The sequence below is a fragment of the Indicator indicator genome, chromosome 1 (assembly GCF_027791375.1).
Source record: "Indicator indicator isolate 239-I01 chromosome 1, UM_Iind_1.1, whole genome shotgun sequence".
NCBI lineage: Eukaryota > Metazoa > Chordata > Aves > Piciformes > Indicatoridae > Indicator > Indicator indicator.
Genome location: NC_072010.1, coordinates 58,634,397 through 58,654,259, shown reverse-complemented (window position 1 = coordinate 58,654,259; position 19,863 = coordinate 58,634,397). Strand labels below are relative to the sequence as shown.

Sequence of the window (19,863 nt, the reverse complement as noted above, 5' to 3'; positions counted from 1 at the left end):
ATTGTAAAAATGTTTTAATTTTCTATTTATCAGTAGTTTTTTTTCCCCACACAAATACATTAAAAAAAAAAGTTATTTAATACACAGAATCATAAAAACTGCATGAGGTTTGTGACCACATTTGGTCAAGTTTGCAAAATTCCTTTAACTGAAAAATGCAGTTTATGTTAGCTCTGGGATCACTGAAGAACAGGAGAGAGGAAAGGAGGTAAAGGGAAAGAAAAAGGAAAACCAACAATAACAAAAACAAAGGCTCACTCACAAGAGAAAAATCTTATTTGAATTTTAAAATAAATTATTTAGAGGATAGTCATCTAAATAAAATGTGAAACTGTTAGTTAAGCAATATGTTTTTGCCATTTTTCCTGGCTGTTACTCCTCTGTTATAAATTCCAACCAGTAAAATTATAAGAAAGAGAAAACATGGAATTATTCTTTTAGATTTTGAGGTCTGAATGGAAAATACGATTTAAAACAACACCTAGCTGGCTGACAGCAACAGGTAACTTTGTTACTCCATTTTTAATTTCATGAGAATGAGCTATGTAGTGAGTAACAGAATTTAGGAAGCTGTTTTGTTTTGGGTTTTAGGAGTGAGTGTTTCAGCAGTAGAGGTCAAGTAAAACATCCTTTCCCATAGCAAGAACTTTCCATGGCTTATGAGATGGAAAATTGTGGAGAAATACTGTTAATTTTTTTTTAAACTATTCTGAAGAGTAACAACAGAAATTGAAATAATGTGCATACAACTGAACTCAAAGAGCAATACACTTTAAAAGAACTGGAATGCAGTTTAAAAACCCGTTCTTCAGTTGTTGTAAAAACATGGAATCACTGACAATAATGTGTGTTTTAAGTTACAGAACTAAAAACAGTCTTCAAGTCACACACTTTCAAAATTAGGGTGTCAATTGGCATATACATTTAACAGCTGACATCTTGGTAGGAAAAAATTATCCCACGCAGTATAAATAAAAAATCCCATTTAAAAAGTGCTTTGAATTGTGCTAACTTCTAAAATCTGGGGTAATCTTGAATTACTGCAAAGATCAGTGGAAATTCAGAAACTTAGATCAAAATAATTAATTGTACTCTTCTTTCGGCCATAGTCCTACAAAGACTCAGTAACTCTGTGGTGTTTACCTCAAAAGAGTTTTCCTTTTACATATTCATGGATTGGAGGGGTATCATTAAAGTGATTTAGGCAACCAGCACTGGTGTTAGTTTAGTTTAGCAATGCCACCTGTTTTGCCTAATTTAATTAAAAAAATAAAAAAACCCAACAGAAACATAAAGCTAAAACCTCAAAAAGCAAATACTATATTCATAGGTGTAAATAAAGCAAAACCTTTAATGCAATCAGGACAGTTAAGATCTTTTTGTATTGCCTTGGACAGTTCAGATTTCCAAAGTCAGAATCAGTTGTGGGAGCATTGTGGGTGACTTCCTTTAAACAGGGTACGACAGCATTACTTTACCCATTCAACCATTAGGATCTTGGGATCTCCCTTCCCCTACAATTTCAGTGCACAGAATCCTACAGGCACAAAAATCAAGCCAAACAAGACAAGTAATAAACATTTGCAAGTGCTTGCCTATTTCGTGCTCTCTAAGTAAAGTGGTGAATTTGCACAGCTTTACTAGTTTCCGTGGTGTTGTACTTGTGATAATGCTGGTGAGATTAAAAATGTGTGCAGTGCCACCTCTACACTGGCATAAAAATACTCCTGTGTGCTAGGAGGCCTGGCTTGTGTGCCCATCGGTGTTGGCAGGAACAAAGTGAGTCCCTTTCCTGGACTCCTGAAATCCAGTGGTTTCTCTCGCCTTTGGCACCATGGGGAACCCAAAAACTAAGTCTCCCAAAAGTAAATGTCACCCTAATGCATGCTCATCATTAACAATCTACTTCTAAAATAAATATGCAAACACTCTCCCCTTCTCCATTCCATGCCCCCCCCACCACGTGCATATTTTCCATACAAGTTAAATTTAAGCCTTCTTTCCTTAAATAATAGTAACCTTCTTTCCAGTCAGCCAGATTTCAAATTGTTTTGTTGTTTATGTTGCTTTCTGCTTCTGAGTGCTTTCATTGTGTTTCCACAATGAGTGTGGAATAACTGAGTGACAACTAATTACAGTCTTCTGATCACATGAAGGAAAATAAAGAGTAACTAAAAAGCTAAAAAATTGGCAGCATCACAAGTTCTGCTTCTCTCTAACTGACTGACAAACATCACTTCCCTACTGTGTTAGTAAAATCTATAGATCATCTTAGAGACAAAAGAAAATAAAACCCTTGCACATGTATATATATCTTTCAGCAAAAATGAATTGAAAACTGCTTATCAGACTAGCTGGATAGAGAATGCTCACACAATATTCTATCAAGCTTCATCAAACCAAAGTACTTTTCAGCAATGGCAGCCAGATGAGAACACTATGCTTTAAGGAAAAACAAAGACACATCAGGTGGGGAAAACTAACACAGAGATCAACACTGCCTTCTCGTTGGGATAAGGACACAGAGAGAGAGGGACTAACAAACATCATATGCTTTACCTGATTGGGCCTGATGCCCTACAGCCAAACCACAGGCAATGAACATGAGTTTGCAAGTGTGGACATTCAAAGACAAGATGTCCTTCTCTGGGAGTTTCTTCACCATTTGTAAAGTTACACCTGAAGGAGGGGTATGGCAGCCCAGCTCCCCATGCTACTGACCACTCTGAGAGCATCTCTCTGTGACAACAGGGGACCGTGCTACACTAAACACTGTTTAGCATGGATCGCAGGTTAGGAGAAAACAATCTCTGAGCATTTAATAACCAGGGAGGTTAATTACTAGCAACAGCAATACCTGAGTGGAAGGATGGACAACTACCTCCAGCTATCCCATTTTTCAGCTGTGCTCTTTTTACACACCCTGCAAATTTGAGCTGCCAAACCCAGTTGCAAACACAGAACAGGAGCTATTTAAATTTCCATTTCTCCAGCACATCAAAGAAATCAGACCTTTCCCAAGCAGTGCAACAAAAAGAGCTGTATTTATCTGGGAGCTACAGTTCCCTGCCCATCACGCCTTGAACAGCTGTAGTGAGTGAGCTGGTTCCTGACGGACAGCCAAGACGTGTAATCTGAATCACACCATCCCACTGCTATTCAGTGCCAATGGCTGATGCTACCCTCATCTCGCTCGCTGGCTCACTTTTTTCTTAACATTTTGACACTAGTCCTGAAAAGGAAGGATTTAAGTTAAACCCTTTTCAATAAAGCAAATGTGTTTTTGCAATTAAAGCTGCACAATTAGCATTGACAATCTCAGGTCAGCAGAACATAGATTATGCCGTTCAAGTGTTCTGCCACTCAGCGCCTCCAGCAGAAAGCTGCAGGAGAGGAAAAGAGAAATAACCCCTCCACACATTATTTAACAACTCAAGCTCTGACACACTGTACCACTTGTGGATTTGTGGAGGGAGGTTTGTTTGTTGACTTTAAATCCTCTTGATTCTGGCCTCCTTCACTGGTTCTATTCCTTCAACCCAACAAGAACTATTCTTTTCTTTAGGGCAAGAAGTCTGCTAACACTTAGCAGACTTACCTTCTCAAAAAAAATTATAAACACATTTTCAAATGCTCAAAATCCTTGCATAAAATATGCTGTGCTGCATTTTTTAGAAAAAAAAATACAAAATTTGCTTCAGATATCCCTCACTCAGCCAATTATACTGACACTCAGCCACTTATCAGTCCATGTGATGACATAGTGATGAATTTTAACCAAATCCTACTGGTTTTAAAGGTATAAACAATGTGCATGTGCAGATGCACAAACCCAAAAAGCTAATTGAAGAAGCTAAAAGAATTTTTCTCTTACTAGTTTTTACTCAAGCTGTACTTAGTTCTGTGTTCTCAGAAATCTCTCCATTTCCTTAATGTGAACATTCGTACCTACAGATCTTCCATTAACATGATGGCTCCCTTCTCTCTGTAAATAGACAGAAATATCCATATACCTAAAACCAAAAGTGGCATCATGGCAAAACATAAGCAAACAGATCACTTCACCAGCACAACTGATGACCATCACATAATAAGCACAGTGCTAATTTTGGTCTTGAGATCTTGATCCCATTTCTAAATCATCTCCCAAGAAAATCTAAGGATTATTGCCACGTATTATGAACTCTGAGACTAAAGCTTTCTGTTTGTATCTAAGGCCACATACATGCTTATGGCATCACTTAATTGACAATAGTATTTTTAAATTCATCTGCACAATCTGATTCAAATATTCCTGTGTCTACATCACTCTGTTGCTTTCAATGGTTATAAGAGATAAGGGCCCTGACCTCAGAAATAATGTATGATATATATATCGTGGTAGAAGTTCATACAAAGCTGAGTTCAAGTAGGTGTTTATATGTAACTCTAAAACACTGTATTTACATTTGTTTCCAGCTCAACATGAGGTAAAAAGCATTGGAAATCCCCAGGACAGCAGTAGAATGTTCTGTTGCTCTTCTGTACATCAAGTTTATTCCTTCTGTAGGACAATAATATTCCCATATGAGACTGGAAATTCCCAGCATGGAATTCTCAATTCGGGAAATTCATGTGTGTTGTGAAATGCTAAGATAGGGATTCTTAAAAAGAATAAAAGGGGGGACGGTGAGGAAAAGAAAGTTAAATATCTACCCTGTGTCCCTTGTGGTCAGTACTATTTTCTTTGTTTCAGGGCAGAAAAATCAACAATCCCTCCTGCTAGCACTAACAACATATATATACTGACGTATATTTACATGCATATATATACACACACATTGCCCCCTGCCAAGGCATTTGCGATACAAAAACAAGCTATTTGCTGAGTTTCAGCTGTGCGCTCGTGCCCAGCTGAAAATTTTCCTTTTAAAGCCAGTGTAATTTGAATTATGCTGCTTTATTAGTTTTTATAATTCTGCTGAAAAGCAGCATGTATCCTTCAGCACACTTTAGTCTACAGGTGATGTAAGGAAAAAAAAAAAAAAAATCTGTGACCTGTAGTTTCACTTGCACCAAGGAGAATTTTGTGAGGAATACAGAATGCAGATATATAGAGAACGTTTCTTACCATGTCTCCAGGCTTGACAGAAACTGCCACCACTGCTCCGGGCATGGGAGATCTCAAAATGCTGGAGGTGTCCTCTGCTGCTTTTTCTGGCATGTACTTGCTCAGCTCTGCAGCAACCTTCGTCAGTATTTGTAATTTGTACTAAAGAATAGGAAGAGGAATGTTTTAGAAAACTGCACCTTGGTGAATCCCAGTCAATAACCTGCACTATTTTATGGCATATTTATATATAATACATCTGTTACCTATTCTTTACAGGATTGTCTAAAAATCACTATTTGAAATCTTTATTCAGTGTTCCATTTTCAGGATGTACAAAGAAAAATGCGAAACCTCAATCTGCACCAAAGAAGACATACAAGGAAAGAATAAAGTACAGTAAAGGAATATCAATTCACTTAAAAATTGGGGCTAGACAGGCAAGATATAGATTAAAAAAAAAAAAAAAAAAAGAGAGAAATATCCTTAATATCACTGCACATTATCTTCAGTGGATAAGGAATAGTGAGGGATTCATTTCCAGTGCCGTGATGGATTGGAAACCGACATTTTGGAAAAGACTGCCAGATTTTCAATGACATGATTGATTTTACACATTATGTTTACTTTTTAAACATATTTTAATCATTTATTTAATGTTTGAAGTTAATAACTTGTTTAGATTTTGAAATTAAAACATATTAAACAATTTCAATTGCACTTTTTCTTGCACAGGCAGAATGCTGAAACATTCTCATTGTACTGAATATATTTTATCTGTAATAAAAAAAAATGCTCAACAGCTGTTCTCTACCTTGAGGGAAAATACACATATATAAAGTTTTCTCTGGTATGTTTCATAGCAATTAATAACAGAAAATAGTATGATGATTCTCAAGTCTCCAGGACCATCCCTTTAGACTAAAACTCTCTGAAAACATTTAAGTGCGTATAGTAATTTCAGCTCCAGGCTTTTAGTTTTTAAAAACTTGTAACAGATAATTCCTTGCACTTCCACAGCCTTCACATTTGTCCTAGTGTACTTGAAAATGAACGCAAAAGGCCAGTAGATGGCAGCAGGTCTCTGCCTGAAACTCCTGCCTCACCAAGGCAAAGTGAGTGAAGACCAGCACCACACACTTCATGAGTAATTTAAACAAAGGTTTTAATGATAAGCATTGGATGAACTGCATTTACAATTCAAATGTGTATTTGGCTTGATGTAAAGTTCAACACCTTGCTTTGAACAGTATGTTTTCCTCCAAAACAATTAGCCATTGTTTTACTAGCAATAAAATGTCTTTACTTCTCACTTCTACATGGACAGAAAAAATCTGATATCCTTATGGTGAAGGTAAAGGGGGACTCTACCTTCTGCTTCTATAGAGAGTAGAACAAAGTATTTTAAAATCCATGCAAGAGCTGATTAATTCTGCAATGACATCTTTAAAAAGCAGCTTTCAAAGCCAAATTAAAAATACATAACAGAGGATTATCATCCTCCATAAATGGCATTTGAACACACAAGATTATGTGCCATGAACAGTGCAGCCATTCAGTTAGAAATATTTGCTTCTAATCAGAAATACATGCAAACGGCTATATGAACCGGTCCTCCCCACCATCACCCCAGTAAAAGTAATAAAATGTCACAGTGATATTCCCTGAAGCTGTACGTGGAACCCAAAAATTTGAGATCCCATTCCCAAACATATGCCTTGGCTATGACTGATAGGGCAGAGGGAAACCAGCACCATTTTGTATGAAGAAAGCTGTTTTAACTCCAGGCCTCCTGCAGGCATCATCATGACAATTAAAGACTGTAGCACTCACGTTTTCCAGTCTGAAATACAGCTAGTTCTATCCCTGCAGCACAAGCAACTGCACTGAATGCACTGTGCTCCTTCCAGGTTCTTGCCCTACAAGCACAGCCCCTGTGTGTGTGCTTGAGCGTGCTCGTATGGGCACTCGCGGCTGTGCTGTAGGGAGAGAGGAGGTGATGCCTATAGGCGATCTGATGACATAAGTTGCAAATAGAATTGCAGCCGTGTGACAAGTCAAATAATAACATCTTATGCGTGTTTCTTTACTCTTGAGTGTCTGTTTTGCAATCAAGAGATACAAGTGTCTGCCAGTTTCTGAAGGATATGATCCTTAAGTGAAATTACTGTGCAAATAAAAGCTTTTTACTCCTATTAAAATTCATCTGAGTCATAAGTGGCAAGGAAAAAAAGCTTGCAGAGTGTATTCTGCTGTCAATCTAATAAACATTCTGTGCAGAGGGACTATTTATCAAAGATAAATTGTACTTAAAAGTCCTTCATTAAATCTATGGGGGGGAATATAATTACACCAAATTGCACAGTTTCAGTATCCACGTTTAGTGTCTTCTTTGTACTTATTGAGTTTGAAAATAAATTTTGAAAAAAAATAGAACACCACCACATGAATAAATTGTATTTGTAGACTGTATTGTTGCCTCTTGCAAAAAGACTATTTTAATATTTAGATGCCATTTATAGTTTTAAGGCACATACAACACTTTCAAGTTGCCCAATTTCAAAATTTAAGCTTGAAGTTAAAGATAGACCTTCTGCTTTCATCTAGGGTACAGTATATTGCAAGGACTGAAATACAGAAACCCCCACACAGTTCACAATGTACAGCAGCAGGGAAAAAAAAACCTGCGTTCCTCAGTATGCTGCACTTTAAAGCCCAGTTCCCCACACCAAGTTAAAATATCCCTACCAAACATTGTTTTTACTATCTTTATAATTTTCATATCTTTTGGATTCCTTTCTCTGCAGGGCTCCTGCTTTGCTTGGAGTGAGATGTAAGAGTCAGGACAGTCAAAGCTTTAAAATGCAGGTCTTTGTTATTGATGAGATGTTCCTTTTTCTTTTGTATTTGTTTATTGTTCTTTAGTCTGTTTGGGGGATAAGCAAGTTACTGTAATCAAAAAGTAAAAAATAACAACAGTAAACTTCTGGGGAAAGGCCTTTTTTGGCACAGCCAGTTCACAAATGACCTTTCAGAATATAAAAAGACAAAGCCACAAAGAAAGGTTCCTTCTTTAAGATTAGCTTTGATGTATTTCTGCTGCTGGCTGTACCCTACTAAATACCTACAGAAGTGTCCCTTTGTAATGCTGGTTCTTCTCTCTTGGGGATGAGCTGTGCAGGAGAGGGTGCAAGGGGCTGTTCACCTAACTGAGACTCAGTGAGAGAGAGCCACAAGACTGTCTGGAAGACTACAGCAAACACCACCTGACAATGTTGCCACAATAAAGACAATTAGGAATATATCACATTTTTTTCATTATATGATTGACATTGCTGCTATGCTGCAGTAGAAGTTTTGGTATGCTACTAATAGAGTGTGGATGAAGTTCAGGTTTTTTTTTCTTTATCCTGAGGAGAAGGGGTATAAACTGAGGAAAGCTGTAAAGTTTGGGTTCTAAATAGAGACCAGAAGGTTTCCACTGGCCTAAACCAGACAAAACATCTGTTGGAGTCATAAAGAGATTTTGAGTGGACTCTCAGAGCAAGGAAATCTGCTAGCCATCAGATCTGTGCTGAGTAGTTGTCACGAGCCACTGCTCCACTCCACAGGATTTCAGAGCCTAATTCTGCCATCCAAAACAAAGTCAATAAAGAGGTATTTGAAAGGAGTTGTACAGCTTTTGATGGCATAAAAAACCAGGTGTTTCTTTTCCACAAGACCCTTGGAGTCCACAATCTGTTGACAAAAATTATAGGAGGAGAAAAGTGATGTTACTTAATATTTTTCTAAGGGTAACAGTATCCTGTCCTACCTCTCCCACTAAATGAATCGGGTGTTTCTGCAATGGAAAACTACCTCTTGTGACCAAACCTCTGTGACTAAAAAAGAAAACAAAAAGGTGTAGTAATAGTGCAAAGGAGTAAGAGGGGCAGAGGAGAATAAAGTAAATACAGTGCAAATTATTCATTGGGTTTTGTGTAGGTTTTTTGTAGATACATACTGTACTGATCCCCCGGGTCAGTAGATAAGAAGTAGAGAGGCTGCTACAAAAAAAGGTGACTAGGGCACATCTGCCCCCAGCTTTGCTTAAAAACAAGTTCTATAGTTTGCACAGAGATGGTTCCCTTGCAGTGTACAACAGAATACTGTAGACCTTCAGTAAAATGGTCAAAACTGCACCGTGTTAATCTCACATTAGTTTACTAAATATGCTCTTACCTGTACCCCTGAAACTCATGTCCCCAGAAGCTGTAAATGTTCAAACTCCATTGGATATTTTATAGAGCAATTTAATGTATCACTACCCATATGTTAGTGATGGCAGTCTTTGGACTGCTGACCAGATGTGGATTTTCAGTATGCTTTCACCTAAACGTTCAACCACGTTTTTCAAACATCTGTCATTCCTGTGGTCAGAAGGCTGAAAGCCTTACACAGCTCAGATTTCAGTAGAGAAACTGTCTGCTGTGCATCTTCATTATTTTCAGTAACCTTACAGTCTCCTTCTTGAAATCAGTAACATTTATTAACTGTGGTCACGTAATTTCCCTTTAGCATTCCGAATCCACGTCCTGCCTCAAGTCACTTAACTGTTGTCACCTGTGGTTTGACTGTCATAGATGCACAAGTAGGATGTTATTCAGTATTCATCCAATGCAATTCACCAAGCAACGTTCTAGTGCTGGACACAAAGAGCATACTGACGTTTTTTATTAGCCATTATACATTTTTACATCATGACCATTCCCTTGCTTGGATTTCCATCATGGCATCTAAACAGGAAAATGATGTATTTATTCCGTATTACTTGAAAGTGTCAGCCACCACCCTCCTTTCAGTCAAGGATTTATTACTCGACAAGCTGATAAATGACATTTTGCAAATCACAGAGGCTTTTTTTGCAGGCTCTTGAGTTCTAGAGTTAATTTACTTCCACAGGGCTGTGGTGAGGACTGGCATTAACACCTGCACAAAGCAGCAGCACTTTTAGTCTAATGGAGGAGCAAACACTCAACATGCTAGGGAGACAGTTAAAAATAAAACCAAAACCACAAACAAAAAAACCCAAAACAACTCCAAAAAAAAAAACCCACACAAAAACACCCCAACAAAACTGAAAAAAACAACTAAACCACTCAGTCACAAAATCATGAGCCTTCACATGGCAGCAAAAGGGAAAGAAAAAATAGAGAAGCCTCACCACCATACGGTACACACTCCAGCAGCAGAAACTTAATTAGAATTGTTATTCAGCCACATTTCCCACTTTCCATTCCTTGTGTGATATGTAATTAACACTCTAGAGAAACCTAACAAGGGTTAAAGCCATGCAAAAAAAAAAAAAAAAAAAAAAGAAAAAGTATTTCCTCCACTTCAGACTTAGGCTGAGCAGGAAGCATCAAAAACGTACAGGCTTAAAGGTTGGAGATCTTCTCCTCTTGGAGCTAGCATGCAGCCGAGCAAGGTGAAACGAGCAGGGATCAGGGAGGGAGCCGAGCGAGCGCAGGAGCCGCTGCAGCTGCAGTCGCTGGAGCAGCCTGTTAGCATAATGCTTTGACAACTCCATCAGCGCAGTCTCAAGGTAGCTGTCAATCAGGATGCATCATTTAATACAACAGCACACTAAGGATTTTCTTCTACAACCCACATGACAGCGTATCTACAGCTTTATTTATATCAGCGCCCAGTTGTGTTTACAATGCTCTTGTAATTAGAAAAGATGCAACAGGCAGCAATATTATTCAGATTTCCATTTTGCCGTGCCGCCACGTAAAGTGCGATCCTGCTTCACAGAGTCATGCTAAATGACAAAAGCGCTATTTTCTTCAGTCTCTGTGCTCAGACAGCACTTCATTTGCAGCTATCTATAATTAGATTAATGGTGTAGTGCCGTACAAAGCAGGCCCACTTCACATCAGATAGCATATGAATTAGGACAAACACTTATTTCAATTCCAGGCAGAGAAAGCAGTGACTGGGGTATTTAGCATACCCTTTATGGTGGAATGAGATGTTAATTGTGTACCATTACCTCTAAACTGCTTGCTTGTTGTATAAATCACTGTGCTAATTGATGCTGAGATAGAAACGTAGCCACAGGCAAGAAAGCAACGGAATGAGAGCTGAAGATGGTGGATAAAGGATTATCGAGTAAAACCATATGGAGATGAGATTCCTTTGAAACCTGCCCACAAGCAGTACTACTATGAACTACAGGGGGAAAAGTGTTGCACTGACACTTAAGGAAAAAATGAAATAATCTGTATATATATATATATATATATAACTTTCAAATCAATGCTTCAGAACAGAATCTTAGTCATGAATCTGAGCCAAGCAAAAAAATTGAACAATACATGTGTGCAATGAGCTTCAACACACACTTCCAAAAGACGAGTAGCATGGTAGGCATGCCTTGGGAACAGTCACCACACTGCTCGGGGTTTGGAGGCTCGAGCTGATAAACAGCACTTGAAAACAGTCCAGAGTAGATGTTCCCCTGACCCATCTGCGGGCTAGAAATGCAAACTCTTTAAACTGCATCTGGGCTAATAAAAAAAAGCAATACCTCACAACATTCAAGTGGCTGTTGATAAGTTAAATGCTCTAAAAAGGTAGAAGAAGGGAAGCAAAGCAGCTTCACATACTTGTAGTAACAACTATGCGTATGTCAGTCCATGCACATAGAGAGACAAGAAAACCCCTGAAAATTCCCTCCCATGTACTGTAGAAGCAGAAGTAACAAGTAGCTGTGTCAGCACCAGAACCAACATGCCTTCTTTCTCACAGATGACATTTGTAGTTGTTTGTCATCTTCAAAACAGTGTTTTAAAACTGCACACTCCTCAGCATAGGCTCTATTGCCTTAAATAAACTCCAAGCTTGATCAAACCCTCTGGCCACACTCCCTACCATATTAGAGTTGCATCTTCCTCTTCTAGCTAGACACCTTTTATTCAGTAAATGCATTGGACCATAATGCTTTTAGAAGCCTCCTACCTCTGTTATATTTGACTGGAGTGCATCAATTGAGTCAAAGAAACTGGAGAGCCTGGGACAAGGACACACAATGACATCCAGTATGGAATGCCTGAGCCTTGGTTTCCTGGCAAAGGTGGCTAAAAATAGCATTATGATACTATAATACCTTAAGCACCACATTTAAGCACAAGCCAACTAGGTTGGCTTTTAGGATGCAGGGACTTTTTAGGATGTCAGGTAGTGCTAGGACTAGGAGAAATGGAGCAAAAGTAGAAGTGGATAGATTCAGACTGGATATTAGGAAGACGTTCTTCACCATGAGACACTGGAACAGGTTGCCCAGGGAGGTGGTAGAAGCCCCATCCCTGGAAGTTTTTAAGGCCAGGCTGGATGGGGCTCTGGGCAACCTGTTCTAGTGTGAGGTGTCCCTGCCCATGGCAGGGGGGTTGGAACTGGATGATCTTTGAGGTCCCTTCCAAGCCTGACAATTCTGTGGGTGACATGCTCACCTTCGAGCCACGCTTTTTCCCACGCAGATACTGCAAATCTGTTTGGCGTAACTTTTATTCTGCAGAAAGATGGCTCTAGTACACTTGCTGCAGCCAATGCCATTGCACTCCGAATTATCTCCCCTCTGTCCCCAAATTACTATATAAACTTTTTTTAAGCATTGTGCTCAGAAAACTTGGTTAAACTTGTACACAGTAAAGACGTAGCTTCATACTTTGATCACTTACAAAATGCCAAGGCAAAAGGCTAGCAACTAAAATACTATGTGTCCTGTTCCAAGAAAACACATTCCCCTCACTCACAACATGATACTTAAGAGCAAATGCTGACTTTCAACCATGAGCTCTAAGATCTTAGTACAGTGAAATAAGCTTCCAAAAAATACAAGGTGTCTTCCCCTTTGAGTGTTCAAAACCTACTGCTGTTCAGTGTTTGGTACTGCCTCTGCTTAAAAGAGCAAAGAGAATACATTATATTTACTGGATATCTCACTACCCTAAGGTTCATTAAAAAGAACTAGACGCTGCATTTTCCAACTTTTTTCTCTTGGAACTACTCACTTTTCCTTCTAATGGCAAGCTAATTAATACTTGGGGGGAGTGGGGTAAAGTGTTGCAGTAGTGTTTATTGACCTCAGTTTCCCACGAAATACACATGACAAATACATAAGCATACGTAAATCCATGCATATAAGGGAAGGCTTAGGGGTGGACAGTTAGCTGTTGCAAACAAGCAGTACTAACGTACAAATTACTGCTTGCTGCAAAATCAAGTGAATAGCAGAAGGGCATCAAGTATTGGTTGATGAAGTGCTTTGATTACTTGGGAGAAGAAGCCTGAAATTATTTCCAACACAGCAGACCAAACAGAAGTAAGTAAAGTGATGTTAAACACAATATTCACTGCTTTGAAATTACAGTAGAGTTCAGCAGTTGAGGTTTTGGTCACCAGACATACAAAGACTGTGGATTATCTTCCTTTATCACTGAAGCTTACAACTTTAAGGAAATACTAGCTCTATCTGGCCAACCAATGGGACTTATGAAGTAGAAACAAATGGCAGTAGAGAAAAACCCTGTACTGACTACTTTGAAATAACACCTCCCAAGTGTACGGCTGGTTGACATAAATGGAAATGCATTGAGGAAAAGAGCTGTGAAACTGTGTAACAGTCCTGTTCCTAATCATTAATCACTTTTTTTAGACCATTTAAACTAGCCCATTAGAGCCTGCAGCAAAATGCCAACACTCACATCATTCGTATGTCAGCAATGCTGGTGTTAACAGGAGAAAATATATGGTTTCTGTGACTGTGCCCCAGTTCTATAGCACTTGCTACCTTTAATTGAAAAAGGCAGCTAAACAGAAGGTAAATCATTCAGTTAGCTAAGCTGTTTAATAACACATAATTGATAATGTCAATATGTTACAGTGACATAATGCATCACTTTCATCACTCTTATGCTTCAAATACGGTCACTCTGTACTTCAAACATTTACTTTATACCTGCTATTTAATGAAAAAGCCAGGGAGGACTGCCTTGAGTACCATGTGTGGAACATGCGTACAACACACCACTGCCTTGACTCATCTGCAGCCTGGTTAGAAACAGGTTCCCGCCACCACAATGCTTATGACTTTGTGAAAATTGTTTAGCAGTGTCATTAGCAACTTGCTTTTTGTCTCAAAACTCCAGAAGCTCCTTGCAGAATATTATATATTTCTCTAATAACATCTGTTGCAAAAGAGCATGAAAAAATCTGCACCAGAAAAAGCAAGCACTTCCTTTCTGAAACATGCCCCAATCCTTCAGGCTTTTGCCTAACTTTTCACATGTAGCCAGGCCATCAGGAGCCATCAGGACTTGCTGTTAGCATAAGGCAAATCACATGCCTGAGTGTTTATGAAGTCATATCCCCTAAATATAAAATATGATCTGAAGTACGAAAAAAATACATCTTATCAGTTATATACAGACTGTGGGGTTCAACACGACTAATTCCATTGTACAGTGCAGTGGATTTTAACATGTAGTAATTAAAAAAAAAAAAGAAGTTACTTCTACAGGTACTCTAAATTGTCAAGAGCGTTTGATCTATTTATTATATAACAATAAAAATGTAATCTATGCCATTCTCTCTCCATCATGTAGCAGAGAACAAGGAGATGGTTTTGCAGTTTGTTTTTCAAAAAACTCATCCCCCCTCAAAAAAACCTCAAATCAACCAAACAAAAAAAATCCCCAAAACAACAAACTCCTGCAAAAAAAGTGTAGTCAGCTTTTACTGACCACTATTACAGGACGTATGCAGGAAAAGAAGGTGATGGAGCAGACTCAGCAGCAGTCAAGACAAAGCATGCTGCCTCTTTAAGCCTCCATTACCCACCTGTCTACAGTATCTGTTTGCCATAAGACTTCAGTTGTATCACAGACTGAGTAGCTGGGAAGTCTCAGCATTCTGAAAAAAAGAATATGCTGCCTCATAAGTAGCTGCTTGTCCTCCTCCTGTTCTTATGACTGGAAAGTCACTGAAGGTAGTGGTAATGATATCACCACAACCAAGTCTTTTAAACATATGTCAGAGAGAAGTTTGGTTCAACTGTCCTGGAGTTCGCTGTGCAAGGAGGAGAGTTACTTAGATGACCAATTAATAATAAAGGTTGCAATGAACTAAACTGGCCAGAGGTGATCGACAAACTGTCTGCATGCCTTGCCAAGGTAACTTGTTAGAATAATAAGTTCTCACAACCACATAAAGCAAGCCCATTGATAATGAACTGCACCAAGGCTCACAAAAGCAACCTGCAGAGCCTGGTTTGACGAGAGACCAAAGATGTGCAAAATTATAGTAACAATTATATAGCAACCCAATGCCTGTAGGTTATTTACTATTTTCCAGCTTAGCTCATTTTGGTTAACTAAAACCTGTAAATTATTCAGTAAGTTAACTAAAATCTGTAAGTTATTCATTAAGTTCAGTAAAGTACATTCTGAAAAGCACTATCTGATTTGGGGCACACCACACCCCCCCACCAGAGAAAAAAAGCCACAACTCTATTGAGTAGAATTGATTTACAGAAATGTCAAGCAAATGCTGCTTAATTTCTAGACACCAATGATTTTCCTCTCTGGGTGGCCAGGGAATAATAAATGTTTGACGACTCCTCCCTCCAAGCTCACCACTACATTTGGCATTTTCTTACATGGCAGAAAAAGCAGAGCACAGAGGCTTTTCATTCAATGTGAGGCTATCTACAACCACATAGAGCATTTAGATAGGTCTCATTTTCCAGTAACTGCAAAAATGGTTCTAGTCTGTACGTTTCATAGGGAGAAAATTGCAGAGCAAGCTGCATTCTTTCACAGCTTACAAAGTTTTCTAATGGGTGGGCAAGCACTGGTTAGAGCCTGGTCTGTTAATTTGCCTTGGAGCACTTCCAAATACTACTTGGTAAGCCACAGCATCCTTTTTGATTTGTGCAGCAGGTAGCATGATGACATCTACAAGAAGAGAAAACAATGTGTGTAGGAAGCCAAGGCCTTTTTATAGATATTTGATTCAGTTACCAAAGCTCTCTGGACTGACATACATATTTAGGGATGCTGTCGCATCTATGACTACTAGCAGCACTACTCATGTAGGACTTAAAATGCTCCTTCACATTAGAGACTAGTCCTTTCATAATTCAAACCTTATGTGACGATCTTTGCTAATATCTAAAAAATACATCCAATAACAGACTTACATACCCAAAGCAGAATTGAATCACTGAAATCCCAAATGACAATATAAATCCCTGATCATCCATTACTTAACACTACTCTATCCTCCTCCTTGGTTCAAAATACGTTTAGAGTTCTGCTACTGCACCTCCTTAGAACCAAGTCATACAGCTACTTTCTTCCTGAAGACCAGATGTGACCCACAGTCAGGGAAGTAGGGTCCAGTTCTGCTCCAGGAACTATGTCTACATATTTCTTTCAACTGATATTGCATATCATTATAGAATATGGCAGAACAGACAGGAAAAATGCAGAAAAGTTGGGATCAAAAGAACAGCAAAAATTGGGAAGAAACCCAGCCATCTCTCAAAGACTTTAAGCGCCCATGTACTCAAACATATCCCTGCTGATGAATTGGAGCCGTTATTTAAAAAACAGGCTCATATTTACAAACATTTCACTCACACTGATACAAAGTTAATGATTGCCAAGTATGTCTTAGACAATTTATGACTGAGCTGTCTTAGCCCAAAACTCAAACAAAATGTTCAGTGAGTCCTGGGAGTATTTTATCAGTGAACAGCACCATTATTCAGTGGATTTGGGACTGGGAAGGAAGTAATGAATACTACTGTATGCAATTAGCCTCGATAGAGCAGTCAAATGCAATCACTCAAACGAAGATCGGACTACAGCACCTCTGTTAACAACACGTAGCCACCATCCCAGTTATTAGTGTATGAGCTTTGGCCACTACTTCATAATTGCTTTAGCCTTTGTCCTCAGGGCAATATTTTGAAGTTGTTGGTTGAAGTGATTTAGTATTTATTTTTTAATCAGACTAAGCTTTTGTGAGGCATTCAGAGCACGGAGTATATTGATCTCCTTATTTTCATCTCTGCTCCTGACACAGTTTTTGACATAACAATTAAAGGATTGCATGGAACTGTTTCAGATGATCCTAATGAAAACTGGAGAAAGCAAGCTAGCAATATTTCTTTAAATGCAAATGAAATTCAAAGATAACGGACTTTGAATAAATATTTTATCAGGCCTACTCTTCACTCCACTGAACAATCATTTTTTTTTATGCCATGGGAAATATATTTGCAATTGCCATTATAGGATTTCTTTTAGAGATCCATTTTATACATCTGTTCCATCTTATTATGCATCTAAACTATATTTATTTCTCACACCAGCATTTTTCTGAGTGTAATGAGTGACCGTTCAGACAATTTACAGTAGATCTAGAGCATTACACTTGCAGCTACTATTGGTTTAGGCCCTGTTTTCCAGGGGTCACCAGGCTGATTTCTCTGCTGGTTTAAAAGGTGAAATGCAACTTCTAGTGCAATTATTTCATTTGCTAGAGAACTTGCTCATGTTTCTTTAACTATGGTTCCTTGCTTCCCAAGAAATCTGAACTCATTCTTAAGCCTGTTGATAATCATACAGTGACTGTCTGCTCCAAGATCTGCTGGACATGAGACGAAAATCAGTCAGATAAAGTTCAGCAGCAATAACTTGGTAGGGTAACATATCCATGGTTACCTATGTATTTTCAACATATCAGTTAATCACACCTGGTGTAAATAGCAACCTGAGTGAATCTGTGTATCAATTATTAAATAAACCTGGTGTCAGAACAGGAAAATAAACCAGAAACAACAAAGAACACTGCTGAGAAATACAAATTCTCAAGCACTGCTGTGTAGAGTAAAATGAGGGCAAAGAGAAGGAAAAGGTTGTAAGACTGGAAATAATTAGTACTGATTTTATCCATCTCAATCCTCTCACTACTGAGCACAATGTTAGGAAGAGGCATGCAGGTTATCCTGATGCTTTAAACCCTGCCAGTCTTAGAACTGAAAATGTTTCATAGTGGGATAAAATTAAAGCTGAACAGATCAGTCATATAACATTATTTATGAATTAAATGCCCGTCTGTTCCTTTCCTTTCCAACATAACTGGAATTTGTCTGACAAGCCAATCCTGCTTGGGGTGCTAAAAGAGGACTTTCATCGATAGATGACTAAAATTGCAACACACATGCCCAGGCAGGGTAGATATATTTGAAGGACAATCTAGATGCCGCTCAGCACACCATACTTCAAAACAGGGATGAGTATTTAAATATTTATAAATCTGACTACAGGGCACCCAAAGAAGACTGCTCCCGCTATGTAAGGCAGGCTACACTAGTCAGAATAATATTCGGAGCTCCAAAATCTGCTGACCTACAACATATCCAAGGACCTGGTTTGCTGCAGTCAATGAAGACTACAGTTCCACTTACAGTATCAGAAGATTTGGTAGCAATTGGGATCCTACTTTAAGATCAATAACAGGTATTGGATTTCTCCTTTTCCTTTAATACAAAACAAACCCAAAATGTGTTTCCTGCCATTATGGAAGGGTAACCTTGCTAGAGCTTGCAGTTGTAACTTGCCTCATGATATCATATTATTACATGACCTTCACTGTTTCTATAGTCAATAGAACATAATTAAATGACTTCATAGAATCAAATTAATTTCTGCTATGCTGTATTTATTTTAAAATAGAATCAATATTATTTACCCTACCTGACAATAATGCCCTGTGCTTCACATAAGATTGATTCAATACCAGCAGGTAGTTATCAATGAATGCACTTTGCTGTGGTAAATGAACACAATCGATACTCAGAAATGTGAGTTTTCTGGCATATGACTGAATTGTAACTGAAGTGAAGGCTGAGCTTTGTTTGGGTCTTTTTACTACCTTTGTTACATTTCATATAAAGAGAATCTGAATTTCATAGTCAGCACTAGCACAGTACAGTAACCATCTGAAAAATTACCAGGCAGCACAAGTGCACACTGAGCATCATTATCCTCTGACAAGGTTATGCCACACAAGATAGCAGACAGAGGAAAGGAAAACTCAAGAGAGAAATAGCTAAGACTTTCAACATTTCCTGAAATAAACATGATTGTTGAACTCTTAAGCATCACATGAATACCCTGTGAAAGACAACTCTATTGTGAGGGGAACATCACATGAATTTCAACTCCCAGTGTTCAAAACACAGTAAGCAAGAAAAGCTGTAGTTCTCAGAAAAATATCCTAAGCCATAATTTTTCATTTAGAAAAAACTGATGTAATATTAGTTAATATAAGCTAAGAATCATTTTGCATTGCATAGACTGAAAATAAAACTAATGTCTACAAGACTGACATAACTTCTCTATTAACTTCAAAATTAACTAAAAATAGTGACTTTCACAAAGTAATTTGATTTAATTTTAAAGTAAAATATGTGAACTGGAAATTTTAGAAGACATTAAAGATATGGGTGTCTGTGACCACTCCCTTTCAGTGAGAGCTGGTCTTCTGGTTGCTCTTTCTCCCTTATAAAACATGTCCTTACATCCCCACAACATCTGAGCTTTTCAATCTTTTTCCTAGAGTAATAACCTCACTTGCACTGCCTCTGAAGTAATTTTCCCAGCTACCAAGATACCACTGCTTCTTTCCATCAAGTTCCTCAACCTTTGCAGGCACTGAGC

The 19,863-nt window shown here is 38.4% G+C and overlaps 1 protein-coding gene across 1 annotated transcript in view; it reads right to left on the bottom strand.

The window, feature by feature from the left end:
• PCCA (propionyl-CoA carboxylase subunit alpha) overlaps positions 1 to 19,863 on the bottom strand; it is a 292,821-nt gene that overhangs the window by 13,666 nt on the left and 259,292 nt on the right. Inside the window, exon 22 of the mRNA XM_054381074.1 lies at positions 5,111 to 5,251. Within this exon, the coding sequence (XP_054237049.1) occupies positions 5,111 to 5,251 (141 nt within the window). The remainder of the gene's footprint in view (positions 1 to 5,110; positions 5,252 to 19,863) is intronic.